Source organism: Narcine bancroftii, chromosome 6 (assembly GCF_036971445.1).
Source record: "Narcine bancroftii isolate sNarBan1 chromosome 6, sNarBan1.hap1, whole genome shotgun sequence".
Taxonomy (NCBI): domain Eukaryota; kingdom Metazoa; phylum Chordata; class Chondrichthyes; order Torpediniformes; family Narcinidae; genus Narcine; species Narcine bancroftii.
In genome coordinates this window covers 22,083,581-22,102,874 of record NC_091474.1, presented here as the reverse complement: position 1 = coordinate 22,102,874, position 19,294 = coordinate 22,083,581, and the positions used below count along the sequence as shown (strand labels likewise).

Here is a 19,294-nt window from a genome sequence, read left to right as displayed (position 1 = left end):
CACACACACACACACACACGTGGTATGCTGTAGGTGATTTGTTGGTGAAGAACTCACACAGGCTACGGGGTGATGGCAACTTGAGGTCAAAGGATTCACACCATGCTGCGGATTGCTGGAGACTGGCTCATGACAAGTAGGCATCAAAACCAGGATTTGAGAGGATGCTGAATGCAAGGAGGGTTTCTGAAGGGCCCTGGATGCTGAAGGCTTCCTTATTGTGTTGTAGATTTGGATCTGGGTTCAGGTTGCCCAATGACTTGAACTGAACTGGAAAGCGAAGGCTGGGGGTGTGCAGGAGGTGAATCCACAGATGCTTGGTGGCTCTGGGCAGACTCTCTTTTGCCTTTTTTCAATTTTTTTTATTGGTTTTTATAACAAATACAAAGTACAATGAAGAAAAGGGAATGAAACTGAAAATACAACATCACATATGTATATAAATATAAAACTTCAAACAGTATACAGGGTCCCCCCCATTCACTGCACTGGGTGAAGACAGAGCAGACTGTCTTTTCCTTCATTTTCTCTGATTGGAAGGGACGCCAGGCAATCATAATGGCAAATCTTTGTCTGCCTTATGGCAGACTAAAGGCAGTTTTGTGTGATATTATATTATATTTCTGTTTTATTACATGATAGTATCTATAGATTAAATATGTATAGTATTAGGGTGAAAATTCAATGAAGTGAAGGAATTATAGCAAGCTGAGCGATATGATATGGAGATAGTGCATGTTTCTCGACCTATGGAGAAATCAGCAATTCTCAGGAATGGTAATCCACAGATTGACTATCCTAGGATTAGGGGGACACGGTTGATGTAGCAGTTAGCGCAACGCCTTTACAATGCCAGTGACCGGGATGGGGGTTCGTATACCATGCTGTCCAAGGGGAGTTTATACATTCTCCCCGTATCTAGGTGGGTTTTCCCTGGGGGCTCTGGCTTCTTCCCACTGTTCAAAACGTACCAGCAAGTGTAGATTAATTGGGTGTTAATTGGGTGGCACGGACTCAATGGCCTGTTACCATGCTGTATGTCTAAATTTTAAAATTTGAAAGAAATATCGAATGTAGAATGAATGGAAATTCTGGAGAGATCCTAGGTACATAATCAAACAGCATAGAAACAGCCGCCTTGGCCATTGGCTGCATCATTTATGGGATACTATCACCAATGTACGTATTTACATATAGTAGCAGTGATTGGCTGAAAGCTTTAGCCACGCCCACTGGCAGGTCATAAAGGGCTGCTCCTAGCCAGACCCAGGTCAGTCTGGACTGGTCGACCTCGATGTACTACACTCCAGTTTTTTGTTAATAAAAGCCTTGGTTTGAGTCAACAAGTCTTTGAGTTATTCGACGCGCTACATCTGTAAGCCCCGCCAACCCCCAATTCTATCACTTGATCAAGTGGAGAACAAAAAATGAGATTCAAAGGACATCCTTGAGGTGTTTCAGCATTGACATGCCCCACTGGAAAGTGAGTGTGGGATCATTCTGTGTATCGTGCCAGCAGAAGAAAAGTAGCAATAACCACTGATGCTACACCATCCCTACGTCTCTGCCACTTACATGAAAGAAACGATGAGGTCCAGGTTCAATTAATCAACCACCTTTGCAATGCTAATGACAAGATGTCATTGATCCTGGGCACAATTGATGAACAACAACCACTCCCTCTAATCACCACCTCAGCAGCTAATTAATTTACTCGGAATATTCTATTTTAATAACAGGGTTCGGCAATTTCTGACCAGTGGACCCATGCAGATAGTTCAAATGGATGGATTCACCATTTGTTGTTGGGTGAAATATCAACCTTGAAGGAATCAGGTAAATTACAAAGTGACTGTTCTGGATTTTTAGAAATACCAAAAGCCTCAAAAGAAATGGGATTAGGGCCCACAAGAATTTCAGTCTCATGACTTTTTTCAAGATTTCAAGATTCCTTTATTGTCATGTAATAATACAGAAAATGTAATATTACCTGAAATTTTATTTTGCCTGCCTCAAGGGCATGTTGAGGAAGTCTTCAGTGCCCGGGGCTCGTTGGGGTCCCATCTTGCACTAAGCTCCCTCATGAATCCTGTTTCCAATACCGAAACCTGGCTCGCATGAACCAGTCACCAGCAGCCTGCAGCCTATGTGTGTGTCTCTCAACCCCAAGTCGTTGACCGTCTGAAATTGCTGAGCCCCTTGCTGGGCAGCAGACCTGGTTGTCATCCTGCCGGTCCAGCTCTGCTTCTCCTTCTCAATGGGTGGTGGGTGGTGGGTGGTGGGTGGAGTGGGGGGGGGCAGCAGCACATGGGGAGTGTTCTTCCCATTTCTAGTGCTTGCTAGAATTTAATCTAAATTCCTGTGTCTGCTGATCCCCAGAGTCTGCAACCTGTCAAGCATAAGCACTGGCATCTTGAGCACAGACCCGCAGTTGCAGGATTTTAATTGTTGGCTCCTTTAACAGGCTGTTTAAAGCGTGTATAGAACTGTTGGCATTAGGACCAGGTGGTTGAACTCTTCAGAGCAGCACTGTGTTTCCCGGCAGCACTGCCGTTGCAGCAGGTCCGACGGTGGCACCAATTTTTGTGGTAATTTTAATTTATACCATTTGTAGCTGCTGCATCTTGTGCGCTTGAGTGGCTGCAGCAAGTAAGAATGTCGATGTAGCTGCACATGGCACATGTATATGACAATATAATCTCATTCATTCATACATAGGTATGTAAAATTCACGAAGGAACAAAAAAATGTACTGTGGTCAGACTTGAAATTCATGAGATAAAGCACGAAAATCTGAATCTGAAGGAGGATTAGTGTTGCGGTTAGCACAATGCTATTGCAGCGCCAGCGACCAGGGTTCGAATCCCGCGCTGTCTATAAGTTCTCCCTATGTCTATGTGGGCTTTTTTTCTGTGAGCTCCATTTTCCTCCCACCCTTCAAAATATACCGGGAATGTAGGTCAATTAGGTGGCACAGGCTCGTGAGATGTGCAGTATGTCTAAATTTTTAAAAAAAATTGAATAGAGGACTTCCATTTATTTATCCTCATTCTCCTCCACTTGATTCCCTCAGACATTTGAACATATAAATCCAAGCTAGCTCAGTATAAAGAAGACCATCAGTCAACTTCCGAGGTTCCCTCAGCAATGTCAGGTGTTTAAGCTGTCAGTCACGGACACTTCATAGCATAAGTGTCTCTGAATTTAGGGGCTCATATTCCAATCCAGAGACCTGAACACTTATGAGATATCCTGTAAGTACCAATGGATGCTGTGTGACTGGAAATGGCAACTCGAGGAAGAGATGTTAGATTAAGGCCTCATCTGAGGCGAATATAAAAGATGAAAGGTATGGAGGCAGAATTCCTGGGGTGTTGGTAGGTGTTAGGAGAATCAGGGTGGAGTTGATAGCCATGTGAGGGAAAATACTGGGGAATAAGTGATAGGATTACTCTGAGAGCTAGTGTAGACTCAATTGGCCAGATGACTTCCATCAGTGTTGAAAGAGAATGGTTTGTTTCTCAGCTGGACATTACAGTCCATTAGAAGAGGTGGTGAGCATTGATGGCCAAGTTGTTTTCTTGGAAACATCTCTTACATCAGGACTATCTACCTAAGAAAATTTTTCATAGTCTCTAGGAAATTATAAAAGGAACTATCTATGTGAATACTGTCTTTAGTTCCGTTATCTTGTCTAATTCACCCATTCTCAATGGGGGGCTACACAAAGCCTTATTTTCTTTTCACTTCTTGTAACATAAATATTTTTGAAGTATGAAAGAAACCAAAACCTGGCTGCTTCACAGTGAAGGGGGCCCATAAACTTTGAGCAGAGTCCTGGGGGCCGAGGAAGGGTTGAGAAAGGCTGGTCTAATAAGATCTAGGTTTTTCTCATAACTATATACGTGTGTGTGTGTGTGTGTGTGTGTGTGTGTGTGTGTGTGTGTGTGTGTGTGTGTGTGTGTGTGTGTGTGTGTGTGTGTGTGTGCATATGTCTGTGCAAACATGTGTGTGCGTGCACACATATGTGTCTGTCTATACAAACACACACACACACACACACACACACACATGCATAGTCTCATACATGCATACTCATTCATGCATATACGTACACATATTTATATAGATCAAAATATATTGTATATTATTGGACTGAGAAAATCCATAAGGAAAAATATATAAAATTAACCAAAATTATTTAAACTAAAAATCTTTGTGACGTTAATGTTGGGATTGTTTGCCTAGTCTACTGACTCATTGTGGTGTGAAATAAATCTGTGAAACAGAGAAAGATCCTGTGATAGAGTGTGAAATAAGCAGAATGTGTAAATGTAGGTGTGTGCATGTCAAACACTGAGATTATGCGTCACAGAGGGATGAATGGCAATGTTGGTAAATTTGTCATGGTTGTGTCAGGACATCAATTATGGGCTGATCCAGATGAGGGACAAATTATTATCCATAGGTGCTGTTGTTATGCAAACAATGAGAAACGGGAGGATTTCAGTGCGTCAGGCAACATCCATGCGTAGAAATGATCAGTCAATGTTTCAGGACAGGACCCTTTAACAAGACTAAAGTAAGATATCAAGTATATTAAGGAGAAAAGAAGCAGGAAAGGGGCTAAGCGATAATGGGGTATATGGCAGAAGGAGGGAGTGGTCAAGGGAGATAACCATTGGCATGAGGGAGGGGAGTTAAAGAGGAGAACTTCTGACTAGGGTACTTGCAAAGAAAAAGTACAAGAGTAAACAAATTGAATTAAATTAAAAGAGGCAATAAATACAATAGATCAAGATTACTATTCAGAATAATCTTCTTGCAAAAAAAGGCCATAATTAGTGTACCAAGGAGAGGTTCAAAAGTCTGATGGCTGTTGGAAAGAAACTATTCTTGAACCAAGAGGTGCTGGTTTTCAGACTTCTGTAGTTTATGCCCGAAGGCAGCAGTGAGAAGAGGTCGTGACCAGGGTGATGGGGATCCTTTATGATGTTGGCTGCCTTCTTGAGGCGAGGCCTCACGTAGCTGTCTTCAATGGTCAAAGTCTGTGATGGACCTGGCTATGTTCAATTCTCGGCAGATACGATGGACTAATTAGCCTACTTCTGCTTCTATATCTTGTGATCTTGTAATGCTATGAAGGTGTTTTTAACTGAAGTGAAGGATGAAGATGAGTTGGAAGTTGATTTCTCCAGCAGGCATGCTGCCAAGATGTTAGGGTTGTGGAAATAGTTTCCTGAGAAAGATTGGCAGCAATCAGATATTGTGTTTTTTAATATATTTATTTGCAACACAGTAGAAGCTGGTTCCAGCCATTGAAACCCATGTTGCCCAGTTACACCCAATTACCCTAAAATCCTATATTTTTTTTGAGGATGGGAGGAACCGGAGCACACGAGAAAAACCCATGCAGGTCACGGGGAGAACGTACAAACTCCTTACAGACAGCGCCAGATTCGAACCCCATTCAGTGGCTCTGTAATCTTTCTTTTCTTTGGCTTGGCTTCGCGGACGAAGATTTATGGAGGGGGTAAAAAGTCCACGTCAGCTGCAGGCTCGTTTGTGGCTGACCAGTCCGATGCGGGACAGGCAGACACGATTGCAGCGGTTGCAAGGGAAAATTGGTTGGTTGGGGTTGGGTGTTGGGTTTTTCCTCCTTTGCCTTTTGTCAGTGAGGTGGGCTCTGCGGTCTTCTTCAAAGGAGGCTGCTGCCCGCCAAACTGTGAGGCGCCAAGATGCACGGTTTGAGGCGTTATCAGCCCACTGGCGGTGGTCAATGTGGCTCTGTAATAGTGTCTCGCTAACTGCTACAACATCACTGCTGCATCGAGATATGCAACAAAATGCTGGATCAAGACGTCACTGGGCGAGCTGCTCCTATCAGATCTCCTCATAGACTACAGCTGCTCCAACTCTCCTTTCCCTCTGCTCCAACACTTCCACTGTTCCATCTGATCTCCCTCTCTAACTCTGCACACTGCACTGTGTTTTATTTACTGTACTTACCTATGTATGGGTTGACTTGCTGGATAGTATGTACAACAAAGCTTTTCATGGTGCCACCTTAATGCAGTTATTACAACACAGAAAAAGGCTGCAGGATCCATTCTGTCTTTGATCCCTCATTTTGAGTTGTTCATTTGGTCTTACTAATCTGTTTTTGCTTCCCATAGACTTGCAATTTTTTTTTACCCAGAAGTTCCTTTCTGAAATCCGCAAATAAATCTGCAGCCCTTATGCATTTATTTTTTTACTGGTACTAAATGCTTCTGCCAATGGGAGCAGTTGCTTTTTCTATTTAGCTTATACAATCCTGTAGAGGTCTATTCCATCTCCTTCAATCTTTGTTCTAAGAAGAACCACCACTCAGTCTAAGAAAAGTTTCTACTGTCAGCTTCACCCTCTTTAGGATCATCACCTGCTACTGAAAGTGTGCTGATGTGAATTGGCTCAAAATTCCTGTGGTGGCCTTGCCAGAGTTTTAATTTAATTTAATTTAGATGTATAGTGCAGTAACAGGTCCTTCTGGCCCGTGATCCCATGCTGCCAAAATACACCCAATTATTCCATGACCTCGGTAGGTTTTGAAGGGCGCGAGGAAACTGGAGCAGCCAGGGAAATCCCATGCAGACACGGGGAGAACATACAAACTCCTTATAGACAGCATTGGGTTAAAAACCCACATCACTGGTGCTGTAATAGCATTGCACTAACCACTTTGCTAACTGCGCCGCCCATCTGAATTTTCAACAGAGAGTTCTTCAGGTTATACTTTATGCCTCTGTTTACAAAGCACAGGATCCTATAAACTTTATTACCCTGTGCTGCTGTCGTCAAAGATGAATGCACATGGATACCCAATGTTCTCTTTAAAACTACCATTTTGACTCTACAGTTTCTCCACATTCTTCTGCCACTTTGGGTGAGTCTGCATTAAATTTCTTCTGCCTCTTGCCTGCCTGTTCCATTAACCAGCCAAGTCCTCTTGAAGTCCACAGTTATTCTCCTCAGTATTTAGTGCACTTCCAGGTTTTGTATCGTCCTGTCTGGCATGAGAGATGTTTACTTGGCGAGCTGGGCATGCAAAATGAAAATAAGTCCAACTATCTGGAAAAGAAGCTTATAAATTGTACACTATTCAACCTCTTGCTGGAGATAAACCAAAGGATTGCTCATGTCTTTGAAGATTAAAGTTGTACAGCACCAAAACGGACCCTTCAGCCCACCCTTTCTATGTAGATCCTCATATGCCCATCTGTTCCAATCTGGTGATCAATTTGATTCAATATACAAAAATGTTGGAGAAACTCAACAGGACACGCAGAAACCATAGGAAGTAAAACTGCATCAACAGATTTTTTGTTTACCATCAATTTGCTTAAATTTTCCCCAAATAATGTTTTGTATTTTGCTCTTCTCTTCACAGATGCTGTCTGACCTGCTAAGTATTTCTGTTACTAAAAATTTGAGTGCAGAAGTTGACTTAATGGCTCACAGAATGTTTGTGTCATATTCTGTAGCCTGTACTTTGTAGACAACAAGACTCCAGTTTTAAAATCCACAATTCAAATGCTGCAGTTTTAGAATGTCTTTTGTCTCATGCTGTCCTCACCGAATAGTCTTTCTTTCAATATGGTGCTGGTTGTTGGTTAAGAAGGGAACAGGTGCATCTTCCTTTTAAGTAACGTTTAGTTCTAAGAGATGATTTTGATTTTGATCTAATGTTCCAATGTAATTTTAATTTAATTTAGACATGCAGCGTAGTAACAGGCCTTTCTGGCCCACACCCATGTGACCAAATAACCTATAAATGTTTTTAGATCGTGGGAGGAAACCAGAGCACCTGAAGGAAACCCACACAGACATGGGGAGAACATATAAAGTCCTTACAGGCAGTACCAGACTTGAACCTGTTGTAATAGCACTGTGCTAACTACTCCACTAAGAAATGCAAGAGCTAGTTTCCCCAAATTAGATAATGCTTGTCTGATCTGGTGAGTGTTAAATAATGGCCAGAGCATCAATGTATATTTCTTTCTGCAACATCAGTTACCAAATGAATATATATGGTAAGGTTGCCCTGTAATAACAGTCATAGTCGACAGACTCCCTTTGTGACTCCTGTCCCCTATGTTCAGTGTGATCCACTCATTCCTGAAATGTCCACTCCAAGGGAAGTTTTTCCATGAAAGTTATTAAGTTTCTCCCTTTTGGTTTGAAGATGTGAATCGTTTCTGAGCTCAGACACTGGCTGCATGGACCTGTATGCACCTATGTGGACCTGTGCTCAGTGTCTGTGCAGACCTGTGGTCGGTACCTGTGTGGACCTGTGCTCACTGTTTCTGCCTGTGCAGACCTGGGGTCAGTGTCTGTGCGAACCTGTGGTCAGAGTTTGTGTCTGTGTGAACCTGTGGTCGGTACCTGTGTGGACCTGTGCTCAGTGTTTGTGCCTGTGTGGACCTGTGCTCAGTGTTTGTGCCTGTGTGGACCTGTGGTCAGTGTCAGTGTGGGTCTGTGTTCTGCATCTGTGTCTGTGCAGACCTTTCTTCAGTGTCTGAGCTGATCTGTGGTCGCTGAGTGTTGGATCTGTGCTCAATGTCTGCGTCTGTGCATCCCTGTGCTCAATGTCTGTGCAGACCTAGGCTCAGTATTCAGGAGATCTCTGCACACCTGTAGTCAGTACCTTGCTTGTCTGGACCTTTAATCAGTGACTCTGGGCTTGTCATTGCAATGATATCCAGGCCAGCCATCGCAGCCTCACATGATCTGTGTGTCCAGCATCAAATGGCCTAATGCTCCATTGTTTTGATTTTCACAATTTAGGAAAAGCCAATGGCCAGGATCTGGCTGATCTCCAGTGCTTTCCCCTGCATTGAAGAGTGGCCACAAGTCATCCTACATCAGCAGCAGAGTTGGGCAACTGAATAGACATCCATGGGTTCTTCCTCCCTCACCAACCTCCCGTCATTCCTGATTTGATGATCCTTTACTTGGCCATGTCAAGCCATATGGAACTCCTTGTGGAAATCCCGTTCATGGAAAGAATGCCCACGCCAGATCGCTTGAGAGCCGCAAAGAAGCGGCGGACCCAACAGCTGAAGAAATGGGCGCAGTACGAGAAAGAGATGCAGAACAAAAAGAGGAAAACTGACAAAAAGAAAGGGGTGGGGAATCAGAAGAGGGTCACTTTCACTCCCAGCATTACTCTTCTGGAAGCTTCCTCCCGCAATGACCTGGAAGAAGGTAGGGTGAATTGTCAATTGCTCATATACTATTTCCTGATGATCTTTTTCACTTCTATTAAAATTGGGGACTGCAGGATCTGGGATGATCCACAGTGTGAGGAATAATATTCTGGTTCATCAAGATGGTGGTTGACCTCTCCACACTTGCTTAGTTCTGGTTCATCAAGATGGTGGCTGACCTCTCCACACTTGCCTAGTCTCCACACTTCTTGATTTTTAGTGCTTTTGGATGTTTTCCAAGGCAGCAGATTCAGTGGACACTCAGACAGACAGGGTGGTGAAGAAGGGATTTCATTGGGCAAAATATTGAGCACAGAAGTGAAACCTTGTGATAAAGGTGCATAAGGCATTGGTGGGATCACACTTACTGTGTCGTGCCCTGGTCGCCTAGTTATAGGAAGAATATCAATAAGTTGGATGAGATTCATTAGGATGCTGCCAGGTCTGGAGGGCTTGAGTTATAATGAGAGGTTGTAAAGGCTGGGTCTTTATTCTCTGGAGCAGAAATTCTCAACAGGGGATCCACGGCCCCCGTTGGGGACCAGAGCAAATTTAGGGGTGGGGGGGCATGGACTAAAATCATAAATTAAATCTTTTTTTATGTAGTCAGTAGGAGAGAAACCAACTAAACTTGACTGCTTCACAGGGAAGGGGGCCCGTAAACTTTGAGAAGAGTCCTAACGGGGCCATCACCAAAATAAAATGGCTGCTCTCAACCATATGAGGCTGAGGTGTGACATGACAGAGAGCTTATAAAATCATTAGTAGCATGAATAAAGACTAGATGAAATTAGAACTAGAGGGCATCGAATTGAGGTGAAAGAGGGGAGAGAGAGTCTTGAGAGGCAACATTTTCATTTGGAAGGTGGTCCTTATCTGGAATGGGCTGCCAAGAGAAAGCTTTTGAAGTGGGTACAATTACAATGTTTAAAAGATAGGTGCATAGGCAGGGGTTAGAAAGATATGGTCCAAATGCAGGCTTATAGGATTATCAACAAGGTTGGCATGGACGTTGGGCCGAAAGGACTGCTCTGTGCTATATGACTCTTTGGCTCTATGAGTCACATCCTTTCGGAGAGAGAATTCCAAAGATCACCACATTGCAATTGTAAATCCCTGACTCTTTATCTTAAGATGGAGTCTCCTTGCTCCTGGACCTCCAACCAGAGGAGGTACCCTCTCAGAACTTCAAACTCTTGCAGAATAGTTCTTATTTTATTTCTACATCCATAAGGTAACCTTCATTATCGTCCTTTAATTTATTGTCACATTCCCTGAAATATTCTTAGTTTCACATGTCATCTAGGCACCACAAAAAAAAATCATAATTCTCTCCTGCAACATTCTGGAGTTCAAACTTGGTTTCATGCCTTTTAATGTAACAGGAAAATCAGATCCATTTACAGTGGCATCCTGCCCTTCCGAGAGCCTTTGGGTCATCAGCAGGTGGATGGGGATCTGAGGCAAGCACTTGCTCCATTGCGATCCACTGTAAGAGTGTGGCTGCAGTAACTGTCCTGCCTCCGGTAGCCATGCAGTGACCATTGTGCTTTTCCTGGTTGTACCAGCCTCTCTTGTTCTCCCAAGAAGAACCATTGCCTCTTAGGAATATACCTCCTTAGGTGAGGAAAAATTGTGCTTGGTAGATATTCCTGAAGCCAATACAACTGTATTGAAGTTTCCTTACTCTTGGGTTGTAATCTTTTTATGAGACTGGCTAACATTACATTTCATAAAATTATCCCATCCAGAAGTGCTTAAATATCCTGAAGCTATTTCCCTCTTTGAAAATCTTTGTATTCTATACCGTTGCTCTATTGGCATTCTGTTCTTTCTGATATTCTCCTGAGATGACTTCTTAAACCCACTGTTGTTGGCCTCTTGCCATCAGAATGAGGACCCTGATGGAACCTGCTGTACATTGTGTGTTCTGGTGGGAATCTGTGACTTTGGATTCCCTCATGCCATAAATTCAATCTTAATCCAACCTGAGAGACCTGGGTGCCCCTGGACCCAGCCCGTGATTCTTTCGGAGGACCACTAGATTAGAAAGAAGACAGTTAAAATGGCAGCATTTTTGTGTCTGGAATCCCAAAGGGACATAAGCAGAAAGTGGTGGAAATGCGTGGCTGATTAGATAGAAGACTTGGAGAGAGGATGTTTCAAGAGGATGACCTTATGGCAGAACTGACTTAAAATAGGGACAGAATCAGTTTTAAGCAAATACAGAGCTGGGAAAGGGGTGGGGGTGGGAGAATATCCAATTTATAGGTTAAACTGCAGGCTTTTGTGTTTCACATATGGTCCTTTAAATCAAGGACTACAATGTCAGTTAAAGACATGTCAGCCGCTTTATGTTGCTTTTAATGGTTGTTGCCAATGTATAACTCCACACATATTTCAGATTTATTGTTAGAGTACATATATGATATTACATACTGAGATTCTTTTTCCTGCAGGTAGAATTACCACTTAGTGACAGTGCAAAAAAAAACATGTACTCAACATACAAATATAAACAAATAAAGAAAAAAAACAATAAAGTGCAAAAGTAAGAGTCCTTAAATGAGTCCCTGATTGAGTCTGATGGTGGAGGGGGAGCGGCTGTTCCTGAACCTGGTGGTGCGAGCCTTGTGGCACCTATACCTCTTTCCTGATGGCAGCAGCAAGAGCAGAGCATGTCCTGGGTGATGTCAATCCTTGATGTTTGCTGCTGCTCACTGTAGATGTTCTCAATAGTGGGGAGGGTTTTTACTGTGATATCCTGGGTTGTGTCCACTACCTTTTGCAAGATTTTGCACTCATAGGGTATTGGTGTCCCCATACCATGATGCAGCTCTGTGAAAGTCCCCGCTTCGGACACAAAACAAATTTCCACGACCTCCATAAATCAGGTCAAACATCTTTATTGCTTTGCAAAGCCTGAGCACGCTGTTGTAACAAGACAACAATGCCAAGCAGCTAGTCCTGCTCCAATGGAGTCTGTCTTGCCTCCAATGTACAGCAGTATTTGTAACTTCAGGGTACGTGACAACCATTTTTTTTAACCTTTACAATTTACATTTTGCTTGACTTAACATAATGACTTTTTATGCAAAATAACCAATGATCTTCACCCATAAGACTCTCTGGCCATCAGGGTATCTGGTGATCACGTTAAATGTTCATTATCTTAAAAAAGGCAGACCACATGTTAACCATTTTAGACCTGATCTCATTAAAAAAATGTCTCCTTTAATCAAATAAGACAATTGCTAACCTTCACTGGTGAAACATGCTTCCTGGCCTTTTACGAAAAATCAATAGTCGTCACCAGTCATTTGTATTAGCAATACAAATAATCATCCAGGCCTTTGTTAAGGGAGAATGTTTAGGGGAGAGCTGAGAGAAAGAAACCTACATATATCCAAATAACAATTACAGAATGGAAACAGGCTGTCTGTACTAAACCAAGTACTCTCCTCTAGTACCACCTACCTGCACCTTGCCATAACCCTCCATTCCTCTCCCATCCATATACCTATCCAATTTTTCCTTAAATGACAAAATGGATCCTGCCACTACTACTTCTGGAAGCTCATTCCATACAGCCACCACTCTCTGAGTGAAGAAGTTCCCCCTCATGTAACTTCTAAACTTTTGCCTCTTGTTTCAATCTCTCCTACCCTCAAGGAAAAAAAGCCTATCCACATCAACTCTATCTATCCCCCTCATAATCTTAAATATCTCTATCAAATTGCCCTTCAACCTTTTACGTTCCAAGCAATAAAGACCTAATCTGCTCAATATTTCTTTGTAATCTAGATTCTGAAACCTCGGTAATATTTTCGTAAATCTTCTCTGCACTCTCTCTACCTTGTTGATATCCTTCCTATAATCCGATGACCAGAACTGCACACAGTATTCCAAATTTGGCCTCACCAATGCCTTGAACAGTCTCAGCATCACCTCCCAACTCCTGTATTCTTTGCTTTGATTTATAAAGGCCAGCATACCAAAAGCCTTCATCACCACCTTATCCACACGAGATTCTACCTTCAGGGAATGAAGAACCGTTATTCCTAGATCTTTCTGCTCCACTGCTTTCCTCAATGCCCTCCCATTTATTTTGTATGTCCTGTTTTGATTAATCCTTCCAAAATGAGGCACCTCCCATTTCTCAGAAGTAAACGCCATCTGCCATCTTTCAGCCCACTCTTTGAAGCAAGAGGTTTTAAAAGAATCACAATAAAACATTTATATTCCATAAAGAGAGAATAAACTTTATTAGCCGGTCAACACCATACATCTGTAGAAATTTTCCAGGGTTTCCAATGTTATACCAAACCTCTGGAAACTCCTGAGGAAGTAAAGGCGCTGACGTGGTTTTCTTCATGACTCCATTATTGTGTTGGGTCCCCATGCTAGATAATTACTTTGGGTGATAATTCATATTTGTGGGTCATGTAATGAGGTGTTATATGTTCCATAGTCTGTTGTGGGTGACCGACTGAAGAGCTTTTAACGTTTCATTTTCAAGTAGCTGCATCTCCTAAGGTTTCTGTGTCGGTGCTTCAAGTTGCCCATGAAAATGCAGAAGACAAAAACCTGTTCCATGGGATGCCTCATGAAGTGTCTGTTTTGAACAATAACTATGACCTGTATCAATAGAGCAGAGCAGTTAGTGGGAAAATGCAAGCTCAAAATTGGTCTCGGCACTGTCTGTAGGTATCTGAATGTACCTTCTTATCAAGAAGTACAGCAATAGGTAGGATGTATTGTGTGGAATTAGAACACATTTGGTTATTCACAAACTGTTAGCTGAATTTTTTGAGAAAATGTGGCCATTTTTCTTTTTAAAAGTTTTTATTTTAGACGTACAGCACGGTAACAGTTCCTTTTGGCCCATGAGCCTGCACCGCCCAATTACACCCAACTGACCTACAACCCCAATACATTTTTGAAAAACCAGACCACTCAGAGGAAACCCACGCAGACATGGGGAGAACGTACAAACTCCTTTCAGACTGTGCTGGATTCGAAGCCCGGTTGCTGGTACTGTAACAGCATGCACTAACTGTACCACATATTGCCGACTGACTCTCTCCAACCCCTGTTAGAGGGACTCCACAATTTCTTTTGAGTGGAGAATGAACTCCTTCAAGGGACAAGGCTATTAGGTATTGGCTCAGTTTCAGTTTCGGTACAATTGAATTTTGTGTAGTTGCTTTTATATTTTAATGGGTGATTCAATGATTTTGCAGTGTGTTTAATATTTCTGAATATCAGAGACATTCTTGCTCAAAGGATGAGGTAAGAAGGAACTAGTAGCTCTCTCAAAGCTGGTATGACTTTTCGTAATATTATGGGGCTTTTGTATCTCGCAATTTATAAAATTTTCTGCTGCAGACTGGCTGTTTGTTATTTTTATAGAAAGGTATCTGGTTCCCCTCAGGTGAAGATGTTTGAAGCAGATTACAGGCCACTTGTGAGGGGAAAGATTTTTTTTCTTCAGATTTCAGATTTATGGTCAGAGTACATACATGACACCACATACAACCCTGAAACTCCTTTTTCCTGAGGGCGCGGCAGAATTACCACTACTTGGTAGTGCAAAAAATAAACTATACGCAGAGTATACACGTAAACAAATAAAGGACTGGGTGTGTAGATAGCAAAGGTAAACAAATTGACTGTGCAATGCAGAGAGAATTAAAAAGAAAATGAATCAAATGCACAAATAATGAGTCTCTGATTGAGTTTGTCGTTGAGGGGTCTGACGGTGAAGAGGTAGCAGCTGTTCCTGAACCGGCTGTTGTAAGCTTTGTGGCATTTGGACCTCTTCCCTGATGAAAGAATGATGTGCTTTGCAGTCTGCATTCTAAGTGACTCCACTGGAGGAAATTTCTTATTCTATACTGGTAAAATGGTGCAGATTACAAAGGGAGCAATAAGGATTATATAACTCCATAATTAAGAAATGAATGAACATCATATCACAAATGTGTCTTGCATATTTGAACTGTTGGGGAATGCAGGAGTAAGGGCACTGGATAGGAAGGTGGAACAAAAACAGTAAATGCTGAAGGAACTTAACATGTCTCACAGCATCCATAGGAGGTAAAGATATATACTGTACGTACTCGTGTAATGGGTGATAGTATCCCAAAAATCAGGTGATTTTGTGTGACCCGTGTAAAAGTTGACCCCCCTCTATTTTTGTCCCCACCTGTCAGCTCATCTGAGTTTCCAATGTTCCAGCTTCCTGCCCATCCAAGATCCCAACGACCAAGCTGCCCTCCCAGGTAAGCTCCTGACGCCTCCACCACCTGCCCATTCATGCATCCGATCGCTGATCTTTGCTCTGGCTGCCCGGCCATCCAAACTCCTGATGCTCCGATCGCCTGTCCATCGGAGCTCCTGTCTGCGGATCCTCGCCCCAGCTGCCCTCCCATCCTAGCTCCTGATATCCCGGCTGCCTGCTCATCCAAGATCCTGATGCCCCAGCTTCCTGTCCATCTCAGCTCCCAACGCCACGGCTGCCACCCATCCAAACTCCTGACACCCTGGCCGCCTGCCCATCTGAGCTCCTGCCCGGGCTGCCCACTCATCCGTGATCCCTGTGCCCCAGTTGCTCTCCTAGCCGAACTCCTGATGCCCCAGCCGCCCACCCATCCAAACTCCTGATGCCCCACCCGCCTGTCCATCAGAGCTTCCGACCGCAGATCCTTGCCCCAGCCACCTGCCCATCTGAGCTCCTGATGCCCCGAATGCGGACTTACCACCTGGGCCTGGCCATCTGAGTTCCTGACGCCTTGAAAGATGCAGGTACTTACTGCAGTCAGAAGTATGACCAGTATAAAAGTCGACTCCCCCTTCTTTTTGGCATAAAAATGTGGTTCAAAAAATTCGATGATTGCACAATTATATACATAACCAACGTTTTGGACCTGAGCCCTTTTTCAAGGTGTGAGTAAAAAGCAGACAGCTGGTGGAATAGATCAGACTGTCTATAATCTTGTTGAAAGGTGGAACAATTCCTCAGGATTTGTACCTTATTCTTCAGACCCTCTTTATATGTAAACTTCAATCAGCTTCTTAAAGTAATTCTCCTGTCTTTTTGCAATAAAAATCCAGATAAATTGTTTTTATAAATGCCTGGCTTTTTGGAGTCTTAATGTAGATGGAAAGGCACTCAACTCTTGAGTGGCTTTGCCGGAAGCAGCACTTTTTCATCATTTGATGGCTTTCATTTTTGTGCTTATCGAAGAATAGAACATCATCTATTTCAGGCAGCAAGGTCTTTCAAGTGAAATAACACACACAGGGGTGGCACAGTTGTGTGTAGCCATTAGCACAACGTCTTTACAGCACCAGCTGGGTTCGAATCCCACGCTATCTGTAAGGAGTTTGTACGTTCTCCCCGTGTCTGCGCGGGTTTTCCCCGGGGGCACTGGTTTCCTCCTACTGTTCGAAACATACTGGGTGTGTAGATTAATTGGGTGTAAATTTGGCTGCACTGGCTTGTGGGTCGAAATGGCCTGTTACCTTGCTGTATGTCTAAATTTAAATTTAAATTTTTAAAAATTTACTAAAGCAAACATTCGGTAATGCACAGAGAGGCAGCAAATGTATACGAAGGTGGGGAAAGAGACATATTGTGGAATAAATGTGAGGAACAGTTTGACTGCCTTACAGTCTGTTTGTAACCAGCAAGATCCCACAGTCATTGTCGAGATAATAACAGAATAAGCTGTTTTAGTGATGTTAAGTGAGGGAGAAATGTTCACCAAGTCATTGGAGTTTCTGTGAGTGCAGTGAAGTCTCTATGCTTGAAACAGCCCCATCTCTGAGTGGCTCTCGTTGAAGTGTCAGGAAAGTGGCTCTCAGAGTAAGACTCCACAATGGAACAGGCAGCAAAGCCCAAGCAAATTTGACTAGGGATCTCAGGGCAACAGACGGTCTGCCCTGTTGATTTCTGAAAGAATCTCAAAGGAGGATCCTCTTCATTGCTCTTCTCCAATGTCATCAAGAGAGTTGTCTTTAATTACTGTGCTTCTCCTTTCTATATGATTGTCGTCAAGCTTATTGTCACCTGATTGGACAAGTACGACCTGAAGAAACAGCGTTCTCCTGTTCTCGATCCAAAACCTACAGACGCACAACTAGACATAACACTGATACAGACACACAATTCATATTGTCATCTTCATCGCGGCCCATCCCGTCGCGAGCGAAGATGAACACGGGGCCTTGTAGCTCTTCTGCCCTCACAGAACCTTTTGTAGTTGTTGGCACATTGTGATGCGCCACTGCGAATCGCAGAATGCCATGCAGTGCGATTTTTTGTGAGGCCCCCCCAGTCAGTATGGTTGACATGGAATGTCTGGAGATCGCGCTTGATTACGTCTTTGTAGCGAAGATGTGAGCGGCCAACAGGGCAGGGAGCATCTGATAGCCCACCATAGAGGACGTCTTTGGGCAATCGGCCATCCTCCAACAATGCATATGCAAGTCAAGTATTCATATAAATAAATATTGTTTTATAAATGTGAGAGTCTCGCTTGGTCAGTGTGAGCAGATCCTTTGGTCATTCAGCATTCTCACTGCTGGTGGGAAGAAGCTGTTTCTTAGCCTGGTGGTGATGGCTCTGATACTCCTGTATCTCTTTCCCAATGGGAGGAGCTAAAAAATGCTGTGTGCAGGATGGAAGGGGTCCTCGATGATTTTGTGCACCCTCTTCAGACAATAATCCCAGTGGATCACATCGCTGGGGGTGGAGGGTGGGTGGAGAGACACTCCATTGATCCTCTCTGCCACCCTTATGATCCTGTAGATTGCTGCATTTTACAGACATTCTGTAGAAGCTGGGCTCCCAAGGCTGATTTCATAGAGTGGCAGGGGGAAAAGGAAAATTAGCAAAAACCCAGATGCAGCGGATCTGAGCTTAGAGGAGGGTAAATGCAGCATTTATTGTAATTAAAGTAGATCTCAAAAACCAGCAACAAAATGCATTGCAATCAAGAAGAAATACATGTAACTTGGACTTCACACCCTCAGGAAGTAGAAAGAATTGTGTAATCAATTTTTTGAAGTTTTGATAGACAGGCAAAGATTTCAGCCAATTTTCATTCAACAGAAGAGAGGTTTGCATTTCTATAGTGCATTTCACAATTTGAAGTGGTCCTGAAACAGTTACAGCCAATGGAGGTCTTTTAAGTGTTGTCTCTGTGTCATGGAGGAAATGCAGGAGTCATTTTGGACTCCATAACTAGTTGAGTGTGAGGTTGTTGTCATTACACCATTCAAGGAGCTGATCTATCTCCCTCCTGTACGCTTTCTCATTGCCGTTTGTGATCCTGCCGACAACTGTGGTGTCATCGGCAGACTTGTAATGGCATTGAAATTGTGCCTGGCCGCACTGTCATGGGTGTATAACGAGTAGAGCAGTGGGATAAGCACGGGGTGCGGCTGTGTTGATAATCAGTGAGGAGGAGAAGCTGTTTCCAATTCATACTGACTGTGGTTTTCCGATGAGAAAGCAAAGGATCCAGTTGCAGACTTAGAGTCCAGAGGCTTAGAGTTTGCAGCTTTTTGACCAGCACGGAGGGAATAATGATATTAAAGGCTAAGCTGTCATCGATGAAAGCAGCCGTATGTATGAATTGCTGTTTTTAAGGTGATCCAGAGATGAGTGGAGAGCCAGAGATCTTGCATCTGCTATGGAGCGAGGTGCTGAACCACCCTTTCACACCGCCAACCCTCCTAGGAAGCAGGTAAACTTGCCGGGCAGGCAGTACCCAGTAAGCCATTCACACTGGATCATGATTTACCTCATTCATCTGAATCTCTTGGATCTAAGGTGGTGGGGGGGGGGGGGGTTCCCACCTCCAGTGGTGATGTCACAAGTGATGTAATATGTACTCGCAGGGCAGTGAAATCATAATGGGAAAATCTACCACAGTGGGCTTTAGACTGTTCAAACTTAGGACAAACCCACAGACCAGCTTGTCATTATTTCCTAAACAATAGTGTATAACAACTATTTACATAGCATTACATTGTAT

At 43.3% G+C, this 19,294-nt stretch overlaps 1 protein-coding gene across 4 annotated transcripts in view; it reads left to right on the top strand.

The window, feature by feature from the left end:
- Positions 1 to 19,294, top strand: part of LOC138735794 (protein phosphatase 1 regulatory inhibitor subunit 16B-like) — a 139,100-nt gene that overhangs the window by 23,045 nt on the left and 96,761 nt on the right. For 2 of the 4 annotated variants that reach the window (XM_069884223.1, XM_069884224.1), the window contains exons 2-3: positions 8,827 to 9,246; positions 15,464 to 15,532. In XM_069884223.1, the coding sequence (XP_069740324.1) occupies positions 8,982 to 9,246; positions 15,464 to 15,532 (334 nt within the window). In that variant the 5' untranslated portion in view covers positions 8,827 to 8,981. Of the gene's footprint in view, positions 1 to 1,289; positions 1,837 to 8,826; positions 9,247 to 15,463; positions 15,533 to 19,294 lie in introns of those variants that run through there. The other 2 variants (XM_069884222.1, XM_069884225.1) reach the window with 2 other exon arrangements.